At 36.9% G+C, this 21,299-nt stretch overlaps 1 protein-coding gene across 2 annotated transcripts in view; it reads left to right on the top strand.

The window, feature by feature from the left end:
* IL1RAPL1 (interleukin 1 receptor accessory protein like 1) overlaps positions 1-21,299 on the top strand; it is a 652,915-nt gene that overhangs the window by 619,896 nt on the left and 11,720 nt on the right. For both annotated transcript variants that reach the window (XM_015885202.3, XM_085549854.1), the window contains 3 exons: positions 5,957-6,089; positions 7,977-8,122; positions 18,396-18,539. In XM_015885202.3, coding sequence (XP_015740688.2) covers positions 5,957-6,089; positions 7,977-8,122; positions 18,396-18,539 — 423 coding nt within the window. The remainder of the gene's footprint in view (positions 1-5,956; positions 6,090-7,976; positions 8,123-18,395; positions 18,540-21,299) is intronic.

Here is a 21,299-nt window from a genome sequence, read left to right as displayed (position 1 = left end):
GTAAAGCAGTTCTGGTGAATCTGCTTTTCTTTAGTGATTCTTGCATTATGGTTGTGATAGTTGTCTCCCACTCTACACACTACTTATGAAGAGAAAAGAATGAAAAATTCTTACTGAACAGCTAATTTATCAGTCTGACATTATCATCTATCACTAGGAGAGTCCTGCTGTTCGGAAAATCAAGATTACTGGTTCAGGGGTTTTGTTTCCTCATGTGAAATGAAGGTTAGTGAGACAATGTACATAGCTGAGAGATGTCCTGGGTATTTTAAGCCCTGAGTCCTATAGATCGCTTCTTTTTCTGCAGTCTGCTGTAGCAGTCGCTGTTCTCATTAACTGTCCATAGCAGTCCTGCTGCTAAAGATTCCATTCCAAGCAAAAGGGATTTGAGTTTCTTTTCCTTCACAAGCTATGATGCAGTCTGTCCGAAAAATTTAATACTTTAAGGTTAATCTTAGATCTTACCATGTATATTTCAGTATAGCACCTTATTAAGTACGACAGACTCTAAGAGCTCAGGGCTGGCAGGCAACATGTAAGGAGTGGCATACAGACACCTACACTGATTTTTGTACTGTTGAACTGTAATTCAGCAGTTGGAAGCCCTGTGCAGTACAAGGCTTTTCATGTGACAGTGAATGACTACACATGGGCAAATTAGTCCAGCCCTATTGCTAAATCTGGGCTACTTTCTCTGTAAAACAAAAAAGAAAAACAACAAAAAAACACAAGAAAACCACTAATGAGCAAGACATAAGCTTTATTCTAGAAAACAAAACCAAAACAAAATAAACACTAAGAGTCAAAAAATTCAATAAGTAATTTTTAACCTTTTTGATAAGTAGCAATATCTACACGTTCAGAACAGGTTCAAAAGCTATCAGACTTTCTCTGATCTTCTTGCAAACCTTCAGATTTTTTATTTTTTATTTTATTTTGGAGGCCTGGTTGTGTGTACTCTAAGTTTACACATTCATGGCCTGAGGAACACATTCAACATGTAAGCCCCAAGCAATCAACTTTCTGCTTAGCGGCATAGTAGAATAGGGACAAGCCTATTAATGAAGAGGTATAGCTGTGTAATCACATTCAGCCAGTTTGTATCACACTTGTATTTAGTGCAGTGATAATACCCAGCCTTTTCCAGATCTACATCCACTGAATTGTAAGTAGAGGAATATTGCACATTGTGCCTTTGCAATTGTATCCTCACTGCAAGAAAGACATTGAGGCCCTGGAACATGTTCAGAGGAGGGCTACAAAGCTGGTGAGGGGTCTGGAGCACAGGCCTTATGAGGAGAGGCTGAGGGAGCTGGGATTGTTCAGCCCAGAGAAGAGGAGGCTCAGAGGAGACCTCATTGCTCTCTATAACTTCCTGAAGGGAGGTTGTAGTGAGCTGGGGGTTGGCCTCTTCTCTCGTGTAATCAGTGATAGAACTAGAGGGAATGGTTCCAAGCTGTGGCAAGGGAGAATATGATTTAGCCTGGAAGTATTGGTAATGGTTGGACTAGATGATCTTCTAGGTCTTTTCCAACCTTGATAATTCTGTGATTCTGTAAGACACAATGATTTGCCAAAGACATCACAACATACCACTAAGTGACAAGATTGGAATTTATCAGTTCCCAGCTTGCAGTTATATTTCAGAAAACAGTACTTTATTTTATAGTTTGGTCTAACCCACTATATGAAAGATATGAATAGACAGCTACAATCTGGAAAAGAGTACAAGTTATCAAGACATGAAAATAGTCATGTGAACCACTGGGCAGCACAGAAGCAAGTGATGATTTGCGTAGGCAAGGAAGCAGTCTAGAGGAATCCCTGCAGTACACTCTGCTCCAAGGGAAGATTTACATGTCCCATATGATCAAGTATCATGGTTGAAAGCTGTGTACACACTTATTTTTCTTCAATTTCCTTTTTAGTCATGTTTACAACAAGGCTTTCAGAAACTGCCTTAGGATGTGAAACTTTGAAAACATGAATATGTTCTACCTACCTACCTGCCTGCTGGGCTTGGCAGATAACACTGGCAATCAAAGTGGATCATTGACTTTGTTAGGAATATCCACTTCTCCATCAGACGTAGGAATTTAGTAATTTTTGCCATCCCACCACCTGGAAGGCTGAAGATATTTCATCAGTACTTTTTCCTCTGAAATGAACAAAAATAATTGTATTTGTTGTGAAAGATTTTGATTCTGTCTGCCTTGGCCTTTCACAATTTCATTTTGAAGTGTCAATATTACAAATACATTGAATGCTTGTAAGTGTGTAGGCATTGTCTATGCATAAGTGATATAATTGCTTTACATTGTGCAGTAAAAGGAAGTCCCATATTTAAGCACACTTAACATTTCTACTCTCTCGGCTCTCAGCATTTCTAGATGTTGTTCATGGCTCTGAATTCACTTCTTTAACACATCTTTAAGAATTCTTTTAGAAAGAGGTTGAAGAAAGTTTCTGATAAGTATCACTGCTTCTCACAAAATCACTGCCTTTCCCTTGCAGGATCTGTTGAATCAGAAGTTGAAACTGGTGTCATCACAGTGTATGATAACTTATATGATTAAGAGTGCAATTCAAACTATGCATACAGGATGACATTTCACTAACCACAAAATATTCACTTCTTGCTAATTACAACTAGCATGTTCATAGCAAGCTAATGTTTTTAATTAGAGCTTATACAATATTTGATTAAAAAAAATAAAAAATAAAGATGCTAGGCAGTGCCATCTCCTGGACAGAGGTTCCCAAAGCAGTAGTTTACAAAGTGCCCCAGATTCTGCCTATTAGCAAAAAATGGGCATAAACCAGCACGTTAACCTGCTGTAGGCATTTCTTTGCTGCAAGGAAGTACATTTTGTTGCAGTACTTTTTTACACTCCAGTCTACTCAAAAGGAGACTGTGCAACAAAAACTATTTCCAGTTAAAAAAGTGAAGACCTTTGGGTTAATTTAGTTTGAACTCATCAAGCTAGAGTTGACAGTGAGAATTTATCACAGGAAACAGAACTAGCAATATTTATTCCCGTTTTTACAAAAATCAACTCAAATTTTCAGAAATAAGGATGATGGAGAAATACTTAATTGAAGCTTGCATTTTAGGTGTCATTTTACATGTCTTTATGGTTTTCTTTCAAGGTCAAAACAATGGAGTTATACTGAGAAGCTCCAAAGTGTCATTTTACTATTTATCCTTTTTTGACTTTTTAAATAAATGAATGAATTTAAGTTTCATTTAAGGACTCCAATCTCATGACTCTTGACTTCAGTCTGTTAAAATTAAATAAATATTGATAATAACATACTTAACAAGGTTCCAGATTGAGACAGAATATTCTCAAAATTTTACAGCATCTCACCACAAAGGTGATAGAGATGGATTTTCCTAGTAGTTAATTTAAAACTTGTATTTAAATCCCTTCAAAGGTGAACTTTAAAACTGCAGTAATCCAGCATTTACAGTAAAATTTAAATTAATGGCATAAAAAGCACTATGTATACCCACTCAAAAAATATTTACAGTTCTTAGAAAATATGATTTTTTTCAGCATGAAAAATACACAGGAAAATAGTTGCTTGGAGTAAACTATGAATGATACCTACAAAATGGCTGACAGGTTGTTTAGTACATTAGTTTAAACACAAAACAAAGCAGCAATTGTATTGATTTACTTAATTTTTAAACACTTTTCAAAAATCTGCAGGCTTCTCATAAATAGACTACCCATATAGAACAACTGAACTGCATTCTAAACCGTTAGTTTTTTTCTAACTACTCACTTCAAAGGTGTGCTTCTAGTGAGAAATGAAACTTTAGCGTAGTGACACTCATATGAGGGTAGCCCTGGAACAGAGATCAAGATCTGCTCCCAGAACACTCTATTGGCATATAACATTGCTCTTCAGGAAATCTTTACCCATTACTTACATGCACCTACAGCTGTGAGCATCTCTGCTCCAGCAAGTAAGCTCCACTGCCCTCTGCTAAGAGCTGTGAGCTCAAGAGTACAGACCTCCTCATTAATGGCCACAGCTGGTCATTAAATGATCACTGGATCTTTCTTGATGACCTACTAATGAACTTCCCACTGGCATTTTGTGAAGATTGGTCAAGGTAGACTGTATAGGTAATTTATAGCTGAACACCTGGCATATTAATGGGCATTTGCTCAGCGATTCTAATTGATAACAGCACTATTAAGGGGCAGTACATCCTTCCCAATCTATTTCTCAAGTGAAATATTTCATATTGAAAGGAAACTTTGGATATTCTGTTTAAAAAGGTATTCAAATATTTTATTTTGGGGGAAAAGTTATTTAAGAATTTAAGAAAGTCTATTATCTTACAAAGATTGTTTTGTTGTTCTTTTTGTGTGTTGTTATTATTTTTTTTTTCACATTCTGCCCTCAGTATATTTTTTCTTTTTAAGAAAAAGAAGGAAAAAAAAAAAATCAACTTATGTTAGTATTTGCCTGTTAGTCTTAGAGGCCTGCACAGTATAAAAATCAGCGCTTAGTGGGTGCCTGTTAGCTGCAATAGCCTGGAGAGCTTTGATTGTTCAGGACCCATGTTGCCTAATCTCTGTGAATCCTGGATAAATTGACCAGAAGCCACAGTTCCTATAGCTTCTAAGAGTTACAGCTGTACTCTGATTTGGTAGGAAAGCTTCAGGAAAAGCCCAAGAAGTGGCAGTGATGAATTAAATAGAACTCTTCCTTCTGACACTGGTGTCAGCAAGGGGTTATCCATACACCATAGAACCCTACTTTGGCTTTAATTATGCAGGGGCTTTCCCCCATTTTGAAAGTGATTGGAGCTGTAATTACTAGGCATTTCACAGCCTTAAACATACGTTAGACTGGATGACTGTAGCTAGTATATTCATAATCCTTCATGTTTTGTTTTGTTTTTTTTTCATTTCAACATGTTTGTATATAATAGTTTATATATGCTGTGCATTTGCTCTGAGAAAGCAAGTTTGCATCTACTTAAATGTCCTGAGAACCATTGGGAAGTTTATCACATCCCATTTTTCATGCCCTTGACTCATTATAATGATCAACTCATTCCCTGCAAATGGCTTCAGAACCACCAAAAACTCTCCAGTGCTTTCCAATGGTCCCTGTATAGTGACCAAGGAACTGTGTTTCTAGAGAGGTGTGCTGACCATTCAGGAAGCAATGCTGTAAGAAGATGGTTTTGTAAAGAGCAGTCCTGTCCACTGCTCCCAGGAGCATGGAAAATATCTTTAAAAGAGTTTTTGCCCACTTTTGAAGATCTCCAGCTTATATTCGACAACTTTTCTCTGAATGAGATGAAATTGTCTCATTAACCAGAGATGCAGGTTCATACCTTTTGATTATGAATGAGACCTTCCTTTCCTATTTTCAAATTCTGGTATACTCCTGTCTCCTTAGTAGACATTGCTGACAAATTATATTGTTGCACCAACTGTAGGTAAGCTTTATTAAAATTATTAAAAGCAGCTCAGTTTCTAATGTGATTCTGCACCTTTTCTGGTGTGGACATGAGAATTCAAGCCAGTCAGAGGAGTCAGATTCTTTCATAGAAAATCATGAATCATTTCAGATAAGACATGTTTCATAATTACTCATCTTCCTGTAATACAGCATCTGGCATTTGTTTCCATATTAAAAACAAAACAAAAAACAAAAAGTTCAAATATTTTCAGAGATTTGAGAAAGCATACAAAATTGAATTCTGTTTTTATGCAACATTTTAACTCAATTTTATTATCTTTATTTTCGGGAAATAACAATGAAAACCATCTGCAAGAAAAATAGGTATGTTTGAACATTTCCAACAGTGATTGGAAGCTGAGGGTCTTTAGAGATGTACATGGTTTAAAACAGCTACTGATTCAAATACGAATCTTTTTTATAAATTTTGAAATAACATATTTTCTTTCTTTCTTTGTAACAGGGGGTTCTGCTAATCTAACGTGCCGAGCTTTCTTTGGATATAGTGGAGATGTCAGTCCTCTAATCTACTGGATGAAAGGGGAGAAGTTTATTGAAGATTTGGATGATAGTCGAGTCTGGGAAAGTGATATCAGGTTAAAAAATATATATACATAGTCCCTTACACAATATCTTTTTTGACTGTTAGTGTAGTAGTTACTATAGATTAATTCAGGAACATTTGGGGTTTGGCCCCTTTTTTTGCAATTTTCATTCAAGTTCAGTTTCATTCATAAAGAACAGAAAAATATAGCAAGACCTAATGCAAAGAGAGCTGCAAAAGCAGAATGGCTGCCCAACTAGTATCATAATGACTTTTCCAAACTGTGGAAAACTACCGAAGCCAGTAGCACTAAGTTACTAAACATTACCATTAGTAACCGAGAAAAAATAAAGAAAAGTAAATATAGCAAGAAAAGTAGGTCAAAATAAGTATTTTAAAACGCAGGCTCTTAAATAAATGCTGAAGTCTGACTTCTCTTTCTGAATGTTTTGACTTTTCTTCTTCAAAGAATGAACTGAGTTTCCTGGGATGTTATTTGGCCTGTGAGATCCAAGCCTCCTGTTATGTGGGCTGGTTATAGCTGCTGAAATATTTGTTATAGAAAGGATCTGGTGATTCACATGTACTTTTCCTGTTTCTAAAAGTGTTATCTCATTTGGATACTGAGGGAAAAAAAAAAAAAAAAAAGAAAAAGAAAAAAAAAAAAGAGTTTGTATTTTGAATAACATACTTCACATAGCTTTCCAACTCCAATATAATGTAATTACTTGGATCTAAAGAGATTATTTTTTTCATTTATAATTCTGTGTGTGTATATGTCTCTCTTTGTATATCCTGGAGATATACAAAAAACACAGAGATTTTGGAAATCTAATTGTGTACTATCAAGGAAGTTAAATAATCAGAGGTATATTGTATCCACAATGATTGTCTACAATAGAACTGTAAGTTTATTTTCACCTAAACTCCTACATAAGAGTTTATTACTTCATCAAAAGACAAAAGTCACATGCATTTTCAGCTTTGGCCCGGACTACTTCTGTACTGAGGGAAAAACTTCCTTTACCGAATTCAAGAAGGTCGCATAAAATGTTCAGGGTCTCTGTGTCTCCAGATGTAGGCAAAATTGAGATACATTTCATCAGTGTACGTCAAGTTCATTTTATAAATTTCAAGATCAACACACTAAATAGCACAAGACAACTAGATCAGCTACGTTTCTTATGTAAAAAATATTCATAAGCCTTTCAAGCAGACTTGGCATTTAGGAAAGCTAACAAAAAGATAACAAAAACCTCATTACCACTTTTTTCTTTGGTGGACTGAGGACCCAGAAGAGTGGCTTCCACGTATTTTGTCAGGTATGAAGTAAGGGAGCAGCATGTAGAAGTTTCCCATTTGCTTTTCCAGGTTTCTTAAACCACTGTTGGGCTTGATAAGGGGGAAAGCAACAGAAAGACAAGTAGAAAGTTATGCTGGTCTTTGCTTTTCTGTATCGTATGTCTGAATGAGTGGCATCTGGCATTCTAGCTTATTCTACTGACTTACAATACTAAATTCTATAATACATTCAAGTAATTTATTTATTTTTTTTCCGTATTCAAATTATGTGTTGGTCAAGACTACTAGTATCACTCTAAACCTGAAAATAACTGTATTCACATTTTTCTGTTCTAACGTTTCAAGACTCTACATACTACTGATAAGGGTCTCCATCAGAGTGTGCATCATCATGCTTAAATACAATTAAATGAAGCTCTCATTAACATTTACAGAACTAAACCTCTTCATTAGAAGTAAGTGAGAAAAGGGCATGATAAAATTTAATTAGGATTTCATAAAACTGTAGGTAAATTTGAAGCCTGAGAGTTGTGAATAGTAAGTAGCACTATTATGTCATTATTATCTAATCACATATTGTGACACAAACAGAATAGCAGATATGATGTTTTTTAATTTTTTTTTTTATTATTATTAGGGTTCTCAAGGAGCATCTTGGGGAACAGGAAGTTTCTATCTCATTGATTCTCAACTCTGTGGAAGAAGGAGACCTTGGCAATTACTCATGCTATGTTGAGAATGGAAATGGACGCCGGCATGCTAGTATTCTCCTACATAAAAGGGGTAAATATACATCTCTTCCCCATTAAATGATACATTGTAGGGGAACCTGACTACATTTGTAAAGCTTCCTTTTGATGAAAATGTTAGTTTTGTTTTCCTGAGATATTAATAGGTAATGATTGTTTTCCCCAGGCATACATATAACTTTCAAAATAAAACAGAAAGGTTGCTGTTAATTCTGCCTGTCACTGGGATAAACACAGTAACACCTTTTAATTATATTTTTATCGCAGATGCATTTAATAATTCATGAACTTTAAAACTAATGAAGACACAGTAGAGGAAGAAAAAAAATCGTAGGAAGTTAATAAAACCAGAATCATTTTCTGTAAGAAATGAAAACAAAGATTAAAAAAATAATAATTCTATTATTATAGAATATTAATTCTATATTCATATTCAGTTTAGTCACCTGATAGAATCCCAGCACGGTTGAGGCTGGAACAGGCCTCAGGTCACCCAGCCCAACCCCTACCCAAGCAGGGTGCCCAGAACCACAGCCAACTGACTTCTGAAGATCTCCAGGAAGGAGACAGCACAACTTCTCTGGGCAGCCTGTGCTAGTGCTCTGTCACCTGCACAGTAGTGAACTTTCTAAAGTTCAGACAGAGTGTCCTGTGCTCCATTTAGCACCAATTGCCTCTTTTCCTGTCACTGGACACCACTGAGAAGAGTCTGGCTCAGTTTCTCTTTGCACCCTATTTCTACATTTTGCACACCTGTTTCCTATTTCTACTCACCACTCACATTCTGTGATGTCAGCCTAATGCCCACAGAGATATCCTATGGTGAGGGAGATCTCCTATAGAGAGAGGAGAGTCACTTACAAAGCAAGGTTCCCACATTCTCTTTCTTCACTTTACTTCCCAGATGGTGCTTCACATGCCTAGGCTTGACACATCACGCATCATACCTCTTGTTTAAGACAGCAAGGAGTAATCAAGAGTGTCCATACTCTGCTTTCATTACTGTGCTTTTTTTAGACTGTAAAGGCAAGCAAACTAGGTTCTTACTATGGTACTAAAATATTGTGGCATCTCAATTTATATCATAGCAATGATGCCTTCCCTACTTTTATTCTTGCAAGTTGCAAAATCTGTCAAAGTTTAGCAAGGAGCCATAAACCAAGATGGTGTGATTCATCTGTTTAAGCATGTGGGCTTTCTTGTACCCCCAGTGAACTGAAAAGAAATAATTCATGGCTATTTTTCTGAACTCTTCCCAATGATTCTCGGGAGATATGGATGTAATTACTCAATGTTCCACTTAGGTAGGCATTTGGCACATTTTCCTGAATGGACTGAAATGGAAAATTAACTTAAGTAATTGGAACTTAAAAATTTACCAATTGGTAGCCACGTACCCCTATTTCAGAGCAAAAATTTAAAAATAAATAAAACAAAAACCACTCAAATCAAATGTGTTGCCCTTTAATAGCAAAGTAATTACATGAAATGCTGAAGACAGAATTTTTAAGCTTAAATTACTTTAAAACCAATAATTAACTAACTGACTTTTATTACGTCATTTGCTGATATTTAGTCCCTAATTTCCCTTCCATACAAACAATAACACCAAGACTGACATGGCACATAACCCATTTTTGTTCTGTGACCACCAACTTTTAAATCTATCAGTGTGCATGCATAAATTTTGCAATGGTCATACTTTTTCAGAGAAATTGGTATGCGAAACTCACTACAGTGGCCTCATGACAACATACTAAAGAGGAAGTAATCTCAATATTTATCTGCACTTATAAATAGTAAGAAGTGAAAATATTAAAAGCTCCTCAAAAGGATTAAGTAAGGCTGAATCTGAAATTGTGATTTAGAATAAAAATCTGTTCTGCCCATAAAAAACAAAATATACCTGTTACAAGCCTTCTACATACTTTGCATGTTGACAGCCGTTTTGGTGAAATGATAAACTAACTGTGACAGACAGAAATGCAAGCTTGTCTCTCAGGTCTCCTAGGAAGAGGAGCTTTGTACTGCTTGCTTAGTCTCCTGCATATCACCATATTACCATGACAACATTTTGTTTTAGGTTTCCCTGTTCAGATCCACATATACTCTCTGCTAGGAATGAGTTAGCTGTTTATTAATTTCTGATTATTTGCTCACATAGAACAATGGGGCCCTAAAATGAGGCAAATTGGCTTTCAAACACCACGTTATTCATTTTGGATGGCTTTCTAGTTATAGATCTCACTTTTTTTTTTCTTTTTTTTTTTTTTTAAGCTAGCATAAAAAAGCAGAAATTATAAATCTTAAATGTTCACCATCTACTTGAAGAAAATTTGATAATCACTCATATATCATACATGGCACGGCACATTATCACTCAGATTGAGAGGGAAAAAAAAAAAAGCAGGAAACTGTAACTGAACAGTGAATGTTTTTGTGAAAAGAGCTAAATGTTGCAGTGGATATTCAGGTTCCAAATTTAAGCCTTTCAACTGCCTTTCTGCCTTTTATTTTGTCACAGATCCAACTGTAAGGTCTTGCACCTGGATGGTGGCTGTTCAAGTACTATCAGTACAGGCTGGGGGATGAAAGGATAGAGCACAGCTCTGCAGAAAAGGACCTGGGGGGTGATGGTGGATGGCAAGCTGAACATGAGTCAGCAAGGTGCCCTCGCAGCCCAGAAAGCCAACGTTATCCTGGGCTGCACCAAAAGAAGTACAATCAGTACACTGAGAGAGGTGATCCTGCCCCTCTACTCTGCGCTGGTGAGGCCTCACCTGGAGTACCTGCAGTATCCAGATGTGGAGTACTCAGTACAGGAGAGACATGAACTTAGTTCAGAGAGGGGCCACAAACTGATCCAAGGGTTGGAACCCCTCTCCTATGAGTACAGGCTCAGAGAGCTGGGACTGTTCAGCCTGGGAATGAGAAGTCTCTGAGGAGACCTGAAGCTGCTTTCAGTATCTAAAGGGAGGCTGTAAGAAAGAAGGTGACAGACTCTTTAGCAGAGACTGTTGTGATAGCTTTGAGCAACCTGATCTACCTGTGATGACCCTGATCATTGCAGGGAAGTTGAACTAGATGGCTTTTAAGAGTCCCTTCCAAGTCAAACAATTCTGTGATTCTTCACAAACTTGAAATTCCAGCTTGAGCTTTTGGATATGCCTACAATTACACATCCTGAAAGGGCAAGCGGTTGAAAGTCTGAATCCCCAGGAAAGACCTGCATGAATCCTCTTCATGCCAGTCAGTCCAGCAGGCAGCCATTTATCTTACACATGAGCAGGAGCTCATGGTGTTCCCTTCACACACCAGCACCCAGAGCATGCAGCCAGGTGAGGGGGCTTCTGCTTTCTCCCTGATTCAGCCCTGGAATAAAAATCCTGAGCCTCTCATGTTCTAAGAGAAAGCTCACAGAGAGGTGCAAGAAAATCTGCCCCAGGTTAGGGGGAGATCTGGGCTCCTTGAGCCCAGGTACTGGCACTCTGCATCCCTGGAAGTGTAATCTTGGTTTTCTCCTGATCTTCTCTTATGTTCTGACTGCCCCAGAGTAAAACCTACAATCAATGTTTTTGTACAGTTGGCTAACCAGTTTTAGACACTGGACTTTCCTCAAGTGCTGTTCATAGGGAGCACTTAACATAGAAATGGAGGAGAGGAAGCAGAGTATGATAATGTCAATACAGAAGCTTCTGCAATTTCTGAATGGTTCATGTCACATGAGATACAAGAGAAAGGTGTGTCATAATGCAGCTTCTGATAATTGCCTTTAATTACTTGAAAATTTCAAGCACAAATTTTAAGAGCAGAACTCTTAAGTCTCAGTGGAATCAAAACCTCTCTGAAACTCAGATCCACGTGGTTTATTAAGACCTCACACATGTATCTTCCAGGATATAATGCATTCAGCTTTTACTCTGCACAGCAGGAAAAGCTCTTATGAGCTCCTCTCTACATTTCAGTATTGAAAGTGAAATTTGATTGGATTTGATGGGAATTGATTTCCTCCCCTATGGCCATTGAAGAAACCTACAGGATGTCTTCTACTGAGCAGTACAAAGATTCAGTCACTCAAGAAGTTCATGACACTGAGCCAAAAATGTGATACATCCTGCCTACTTTCCCCGAGTCTAACAAAAAATGACTGCTCTTTTTGCACTCAATATCTCATCTAAAATCAGTAAATTAACTAAGTACTATTGAATAGTATTGGACAGATAGTATTCATAAAACTCTTTTCTTCATCAGCAAGGTTTTTCTCATCCTTTAAAAACTGGAGTAAGACATCTCCACTGAAAAGATTAGTCAGATTACTAAGCATGTGTCTAAATCCAACTCTCCTCTAAATATCTGTCAAGCAAGTTGGTTGTTTAACATATTCCATTTTAAAACAGCATTTGTTCCACTTTTGAGATATGTTCCTTTTATATAATGTCTATATATATAACTTCAATTCTAATTTTGATTAGCAAGGAAGAAAATATTTGAAAATTAAATGTCACAAATTGTTTTATAAGCCACACAGATGTAAATTATTCATTAATGCTATCCTTAGAAAGAAATGTAAACAGCATGTTTATGATTTTATATCCTTAGAACTTGGTACTCTATTTTCTCCGCATTTTAGCACCTCCCGTTGCTTCTTATATTCATTTCCTTCAGCAGATCTAAAAGAAGTAATAGTGTGGGATGCTTTATTTCTGTAATGCAGTAAGCAAATAGAAGCACTACTAATCAGTAATGCTTTAAGTCACACAAAATTTACTTATTTGGTAAGCCAACTAGAGATTATTGCAATTCAGCGTCACAATGATTTTTTTTCTTTCCTTCAGTTTGAATTATAAACTATTTTTAAAATGCAGTTTTCTGTGTATAAATCTAGTATACTTCATCACTATTGCAGCATCTATGTTTTTTCCAGTCTTGTCTTTTCTTTGGCAAACATATTCAAGACTGCAATTATTCTTCAGTTGAGAACAGTTATCCCACACTTCTCAGAAGGAATAAAAAAATGTCATAACTAGGAATATAGTAACCATTATCATACGTGATTTTCTCTATTTTGTTAGCACTGGGAAACTCAACAGCATTGGATGTGCTGCCTGTTGTACCAGTGAATGGGTTGACAAGATTCCAGTCTTGGATTGGTACTCATACATACATACATATATGAGTAGGGAATAGATAGTATCATATCATTGCTCAGGTTGGAAAAGACCTTAAAGATCATCAAGTCCAACCACAGCCTAACCATAGTACCCTAACTCTAACAACCCTCCGCTAAGTCATGTCCCTGAGCACCAAATCCGAACGGTTTTTAAACACATCCAAGGACAGTGACTCAACCACCTCCCCAAGAGCCTATTCCAGTTCTTAACCACCCTTTCTGTAAAGAAATATATTTTGATCTAGTAAATAGGGTGAGATAACTAAGCCTCAGTATTTCTAGCAGATAAAATGAAGCTAAAACCAGAGCAAGACAAAAAAGCACCTTTAACTTAAATTACCCATCTTAAGTGAATTCTGCAGACTTCTACTGTCCTGTGTGACCCTCTGACAACATTTGTCAGTAGTTACTCACAACATTATCCATAAAGCAATCTTGTTTCCTTAAATACAAACAGATTTATTTGGCACTTTGAAACAAATGAAAACAATTTGCAAAATACAGGGAATTGAATATACATATACATGTACACGCACATGCATACATTAAAGAAAGGAAAAGAAAACAGCATACTTCTCCATTCTCAAACTGTGAGTACAGGTTTCTTTCTTTGTCATATCTGTCTACTATTTACTGCTGAAGTGTGAAATGAGATTCAGATGAATAATCTAGCCTAGCTGGCCTCCTCCTTCCTTTACGGCAAACACACATCTCTGCAGTCAAAACTACATCTTACAGTTCATCGCTCCCGGTAACCAGTATCTGCTTATTTTCCATTCTCTCATAGAAAACAATAGCTGAGAGTTTTAGTAAGCACCATCTTTAACTGCTCCCCTTCCTAATTATATCCATTATCTCAATGTTTACTTAATATTCGAAGTCTAAGAACCTATACCTAGATAAACTGAATATTGATTCTAAGCAGGTATTTAGATTTATGACTGAAACTGACCAAGACAAGCAGAGAAAGAAAATGAGTCAAGGCACAAAGTTACAAAGATTTAAGTGTGGGATAACCTGAAACTCTGTAAAAAGTCCCATTGACTTCATAAGGATTACTTATAGTCCGTAAAGTTAAGCAATCTGCGTGGTTGCAAAATTGAAAGCTTAGATAGACTGTAATTGGATTTTGAAAAAGCTTCAGAAATTGAATACATAGCTATAAATCACACATCCTCTAAGAGTTATAAATCACCAAAAAGGATGCTTGAACTATAATTATTTTTCTTAGTAGCTCAGCTGTATACAGACTAATGAATAGAATAAGATTAATTTTAAATTATCACAGATCATTAAATGTAAGGTCTCTGAAGCACATCATATAAGCCACAAGATATGAATACTGAAGGCACCCTTTTATTTACTTTCTTGTAAACTAAGATAAGTGCATTACGTGTGTGTCAGAGAGAAGGGAAGCTTATAAAAAAATAAATCTAGGTGAAGATCAAAGATATGCTCAATAATTAGGGTAGGATCAGTATAAAAGGAGTACATTTATTGCCATCGCATCATGCAGATGCTTAGAGACGACATGTACTTTGTTTTAATTAGTTGTTTCTTTTTTTTGACTTTCCAGACCAAAGCCTCCTGATAAGGGAAAAAGAAAGAAAAAAAAAAAAAAAAAAAAAAGTAGTCATTGGTCAAACTGCTTGTAACAAATCTCATTTTAAATTGAAGCTATTTATTCAGAAACCAATCTACAACTGCAGCAGTAATCAATGTGTTTTCCCTTGGAGTAGAACTGTTCCTGTGCTACCGGAGGACTGTTGTTAATTGCCTGTAACTAAATGATTGCTGTGCTTCGGAAAGTAGCTCCTTGGTGCTTGCTCGTTTGTTGTGTTTAACAGAATGCTTGTCCCCCTAAGGGTTAGCTGAGTAATTTTCCTCTACTACTTTCTACATTCGGCCTTGGCTCCTTAAGGAGGGCAAGGACTGTAATTTGAGCAACGTAACACAGAGGTTAAATGGGTTTTAAAAGGTTTGCACTTTTTGTCTCTTCCCTCTGATGTGGTATTGTGCTGAAACTGAATCTTTTTAGCAGCCAGCCACTACAGGAAACCTGCGTTTAAGCAGGAAAAGCAGATCAAAGGCAGTGCAGTGCCTACTGTAGCAGTCATACTTAAATTGCAAAGCAAAAGACAGAATAAGGCAGCACAAAAAAAAAAACCAAAAAAAAACCAAAAAACCACCATGTTATTACAAAGGCAGCCTCACACTCTGTCCTTGCTATGACATGTTTACTACGCCTTGCTCTCATGCATATCACTCTCATAAGGCACCATTCAGGAATAACTTCTCCCAGGAAGGAGTCTGAGTACTCCTTCCCACTTCACACAAGGAAATCCAAGACACGGGAATGAAATGATGGCAGCCATCCAAGGGGTCAACACCAATGACTGGACTGAGCCGGCTGCTTCTGACACCTTCAGTTCCGTGTAACACACAGTGATGCTCTTCAAAAAAATCCTGAGGTATACAAAGTCTGTTAGCTTCCCTTTACAGTTTAGCAACCTGGGAAACACTAGCTCAAGGCCTGAAAGCTCACAGTTGCGTGCTGCACTGTGCCCAGGCTAATCTGTGCCCTTCACAGCACCATGCAGATGGGACTGTACCAGCTGTGGTCCTCTGGGGGCTGGCTTAGGCATTGGCACAGTGGGATGTTAGAATAGAGCAGTCTGCTGGGCTAATCAGTGTGTCTCTGCCTCAGGGCCTGATAAACATCACCTGAGACAGAGGGCGAGCATGTGCTGATAATCATGGCTCAGCATGGACAAAAATACCAGCTTGCTGTGCTCAAAGCATATAGCAAGAAACTGACTTTGCAAACAAATCTGTTTAAGAAAGACCCATCTTACCCTTCCCGTGCTCAACAGTGACTGTGATCGCAGCAGATAAAAAGGAAATTTCTAGAAACTTTTGGGGTGAATTGAGAAGTTTGTTTCTTGTTTGGTGATCTAGTAGGTTTAGGATAGGTTCATATGTATTCAGATGGACTTTATCAATTAAAATGTACCAGAATAGTCTTGAATTATTTCATGGGGAAAAAATCACCTGGGAGGGCCTCTTTAATAGCAAAGGTGATTGCAATGCAATGGTGCAGTCCATTTATTTGATTTCATGCACAGTGTTAGAGAACGAGTAACTACCTGCAGTTATTTTTTTCATCTAATCTCAAAATCATTAATTTAGCAAAAACTTCTGTTTTCCAGCTGTAAAGTTTCCCCTCACTTTTAATGAGTCATAACAGCAGGCGCATAAATAGAGTATTTGGTACCTAGCAACCCAATGTATTAAAACCCTTTCTCCTAGTCCCTACTGAACAGCTGCATCACCTGTAGTACAAAATGATAAACAGTCTATAGTATGCCTAGAGTAATTTCCATTTCTATTGATATTGTAAAATACTGTATTATTTGTCTATGCAAACAATTTTTTGTTAGCTGTTTTTAATAACGTTCCCCTCTCTGGACCAGAAGAGTAAAAAATATCTAAAACAAAGGTTCTTGCAGCACAGTTTTTGTAAGAATGACACAGGACATAAATACTTCTTTATTTTATTTTATTATGCTTTTAGTGTCTTCTAGAGAGCAATGAAATCTTCTTACAGTCATTTCAAAATAATAAAAAAAGTGTGTGATTCTCAATAAATGTAGTCAAAATAAATGGAATTATCATATTCTTCTATAACCTTTTGTTTCTCTAATTGAATCATATTGTGTCAAGTCTGCATAACCACAGTGAATGAATAAATAAATAAATAAATAAATAAATAAATAAATAAATGAAAACCTGTTAGATGGTTTAGTTGATTACATCAGGGCTATAGTGCTTCATTCAGCCCACTAGAAGAGGATGGTGTGAAAGCAACGTGCAACTGAGCTTTCTCCAGCACAGATTTTATGAAGCAAAACTATATGACTTGGATTTCCAAGATGTGATTTCTTGGCATTCCTTAGCACTGAGGAGTATTGGAAAAATATAGGGGGTTGGGTTGTAAGGTATGCCATTTATTACTTAGTTCAAATTACAACATTGCTAACATTACCACACTTTTTGTTTGTTGCCAGTTGTCAGTTTCCTATTGATAACTGAAGTAAAAAGAAAATGGATAACATTGAGTTTTCTTGAGAATGCCATGGTTTAGACGGAGAAATGAAGGTCCATGATGATACATTACTTATTCACTGATAAGTGACTCCACTGAGAAGGTTACTGTTAGATGTGGCTACATTTGATCAGAGTCCCCATCCTCAGGAAGGGAGCTACGTGACATGTTCTCAGTCATATCAATCTCCAGCTGGGAGTGCACCAGGGGGTGCCCATGGTCTGAATGTTGATGTCAGAACTGACATATTGGGATGGTATGCAATGACTAAACATAAGCCAACCTTGCTTGTGGAAAGAGAGGAGAAGATGAGTTGCAGATCTTGGGAAACTGTGTCAAAGATATTAGCAGATATATGAGATGTGTGGTTTTGGAGTAAATTTATCTTCACATCCCTCAAACCGTTTTTCTCTTTGCTTTTTGTTTATTTGTTTGCTTGCTTTTGGGAAAAAAAATAAATAAATTTTAAAAAAAAAAATCCCTAGTACAATCTTAGCCAGTGGACTGAAATTCATCCAAAAGCTGAGCTTTTTCTTATTTGTGTGCAGAGTAAGGGAGGGAATATGCTTTCATTATAGTACCTGTCCTCCTACCCCCCCCCCACCCCCCAAAATAAATAAATAAATAAATAAAAAACCATTCACCTCTGCTTTCATTGTAAATGGAATGTCAACATTTATGTGCATAAAACGAATTGTTGTGTATCTGCAGGGAGAGAGATGGACGAGGGTTATCAAATCTCTCTTATATGTATGCGTGCACACATACATATTCCAATATCTGTTGTTTTACCAAAGAGCAATTCAGATACTGCACCAAAGGAAAAAGTATGTTAATAAAGAACACATTTCTACCTACTAGGTTTTTTGTTTTTTTTTTTTATAGGATCTTCAAATTAAAAAACAAAAACAAAACAAACAACAACAAAAAAACCCCTCATTATTTTATATTAGTAATTAACATAACTATGAAGTCTGTTGTTAATCTTTTCTGGTTTGGAATGTGGCTATTGTATTTTTTAATTCTTTGCAGAGCTGATGTATACAGTTGAGCTTGCTGGTGGGCTTGGTGCTATTCTGCTGCTGCTTGTTTGTTTAGTGACTGTCTACAAGTGTTACAAGATAGAGATTATGCTCTTCTACAGGAATCATTTTGGAGCTGAAGAACTAGATGGAGGTAAGGCAGCTTTTCAGTCTGTTTCTTACCTTCTAAATGTGCCTATTTCTCTACATCAAGACCCAAATTTAATTTCAGTTCAAGATGCATTAACAACTGCAGTTTTTATTTCCCACTGCATTAGGCACTGACTTTAATATGCATTCCTCATGCAGCACATTAGCAGCAATGACTACTCAGCTGATGTTTGTGCTGCTCTCTGGTTCTCGAGGTGACACTCTTGTCTTTTAGATCCATACTCCTAGCACCACATGAAAGTTACCAACACTGAGGCTTTCAAGGCTATTTCTTTCCATCACTGCTGAAAGCCAGCTTCACCTCCTCTTAAGAATGGAAGTGTAATTGTATTTCACTAATAGTAAGAGGTTGTACAGAATTTCAGTATACTGCTTGTTTAAATGGATCAGTTTCAATAATCTGTGCTGAGTGTTTGGGAGCGCACCCAACAGTCCATTTTCTTGAGTTCATTTACTTAGTCACTTGGAGTGCGGCTAATGATCATTAACATTGTTTTGTGGTTCAAGGAAAGCCAGTTTTAACAAAAGTAATCTGCAATGTATGCTCTGGACTGTGTCAAATGTACATATGTGGGTTCTTTTTCTTCTCTTTTTAATAAACAAAGAAGGTCTTCACTGCCTGTTAATAAAACTGCTGCTGGACAGCAAAAGCAGTTGAGCTTCATGTTCTGATTAATTAGATTTGGTTTCTTGGGTCAGAGTTCTTGATGTTTTGTGCTACCACTACATCTTTGATGACAGAACCTTCCTTTTTACTGAAATACTGCTGAAAGTTATGTTGCAGTTCAAGGTAATAGCCTGTGGATAGCAGCTGCTGTGTGAGGTACTTGAAGAAATCTGTCACTGATACAGGACAAGAGTGGCAGCAAAATTAAAGGTCTCTACGTAAGGGAAAGGCTTCCATAATAAGATCACAAGGAAATACCCACTTCTGTCTCCAATGTAAAAATTCACAAGAACTGAAAATAGAAAACGCTCAGAACAGTGAAAAGTCCCATAACATTAGAACATTTTGTATCCTATGAGACTGATGAAAAGAATGCATATTAGTGCAGCAACTCAGTGGGTAAAAAATAAACACAACAGGTTACTTATTTTACAGAAGAGGAAACAGTGGCCCATCAGGACTGTGATTCATGAAGTATTTTGACAGTTTCTACTTTTTTTCAGAAGCTGAGATCCCCCCTCATCCAAAATGCAGCCCACAGTCTATAGGAACATGCTTACTTGCATGTATGAATTGAATAACAATCATATCATATTATGAAAGAAAAAAATATATATCATTTAGTAATTGTTTAAATAGTTGAAATTTAACGTTTTCTCTCTGTGTTGCAGTAATTCTTCCTTTTACAGCTGTCAATTATTGTTACTTCAAATCTCTCCAATTAATTTGAAGACTTACTCTTAGCAAATGTTACACACCCATCTCTCTCTCCTCTCACTCTTTACATCAGTGACCTACGAATGGAAATGCTTTAATCATCCATTATAAGTAACAAAATTTTAGATTTTAAACTAAACTGTTCTGGAATTCAAGAGAAAGAAAAGTAACATTGGCTTGTTTTTCTGGGCAAATTTAATTTAATTTACAGGATAAAGCTTAGATTCTCCTTACATGTTCAATGCCAGCTCATTCTTTGAGTGCTTAATTGAAGTATCACACTGGGAGAAATACTACTTGCAGATTCTCAGAATACTGTAGCTACTACTGTACTCAGTATACTAGAAACATGGATAAAACCTACTGTGACAATGAAGATACTGCAGCTGGACTTCTGCTCTGTCTCCCTCACCTATGCTCTTGCAGAATTAAGAAGATAGAGAGAAAATACCCCACAGGATGCCAAGCCATGGTTTGTGTGGAAATAAATTGTAAACATAAATTCAGGCCATTTCCCTTGGCTTTGCCTGTTACAGACAGACACAAAATGCTGAACTGTAAAATCTTTTTCTGACCTGAACTCCTGCAGTGCCACAGCCAAGCACCTACATGTTATTCATCATTTACATCATGCGCTGGTGTACTTCAAGATAGCATGTAGATAAGCAAACATCAAAATGTCACAGGGCTTTTTGTGTTCACTATGATGTATCCAGAGAGAATTTGAAATACTACAGGAGTGAGGTCCAAGTGAAATTTTCCTTTAAAAATATTTATAAAATGCAATCCTTCATTTTTGCACAAGGCCTTCAGGATGTTGAATCTCATCACAATTCCTCTTTCTTTTCCTTAGACTCTAGTTTTTCTCATGCACAAGTCTGTGAGAGGCACGGGTAAATTGTGAGAAATAGTTGAAAACAAAGTATTTAACCCTTAAAATTTAAATTATTACTTTATCTGAGAGTGGTGGAGATTAAATAAGTATTCACAGATGCTGATTCCTCATTTCTATTACTTGCATCCTTGAATTTCCCATTTCCTCTCATCTCAGTAACTCTGTTTTCCTCTTTTTCTCTCTTCAGCAAACACTTCAGTTCAGACTTGTCTTCTGGGAAAGCCCTCTTTTTTCCCTTTCCTACTGAAGTAGAACATAATCAAATTAACACTGTGTGCTGGAGTTTGGTTAGTGGACTTCATCACATATCTCCCTGGGCAGTGAAGCACAAGCAAAGCTCTCTGACCGATGGCCAAGCAACTTTCCCACTTGAAGGTGCTTGGCCTGGCGTTGCCTCTCAAAGAGACAGCTCATCCCTATCGGTGAAGTGGTCTGAAACCCCCAAACCTGTTTGACCAGCAAGT

Source organism: Coturnix japonica, chromosome 1, assembly GCF_054131305.1.
Source record: "Coturnix japonica strain WE chromosome 1, WE-NBRP24, whole genome shotgun sequence".
Classification (NCBI taxonomy): Eukaryota; Metazoa; Chordata; class Aves; order Galliformes; family Phasianidae; genus Coturnix; species Coturnix japonica.
Note: the sequence above shows the minus strand (reverse complement) of the source record. Positions and strands in the feature narration are given on the sequence as shown.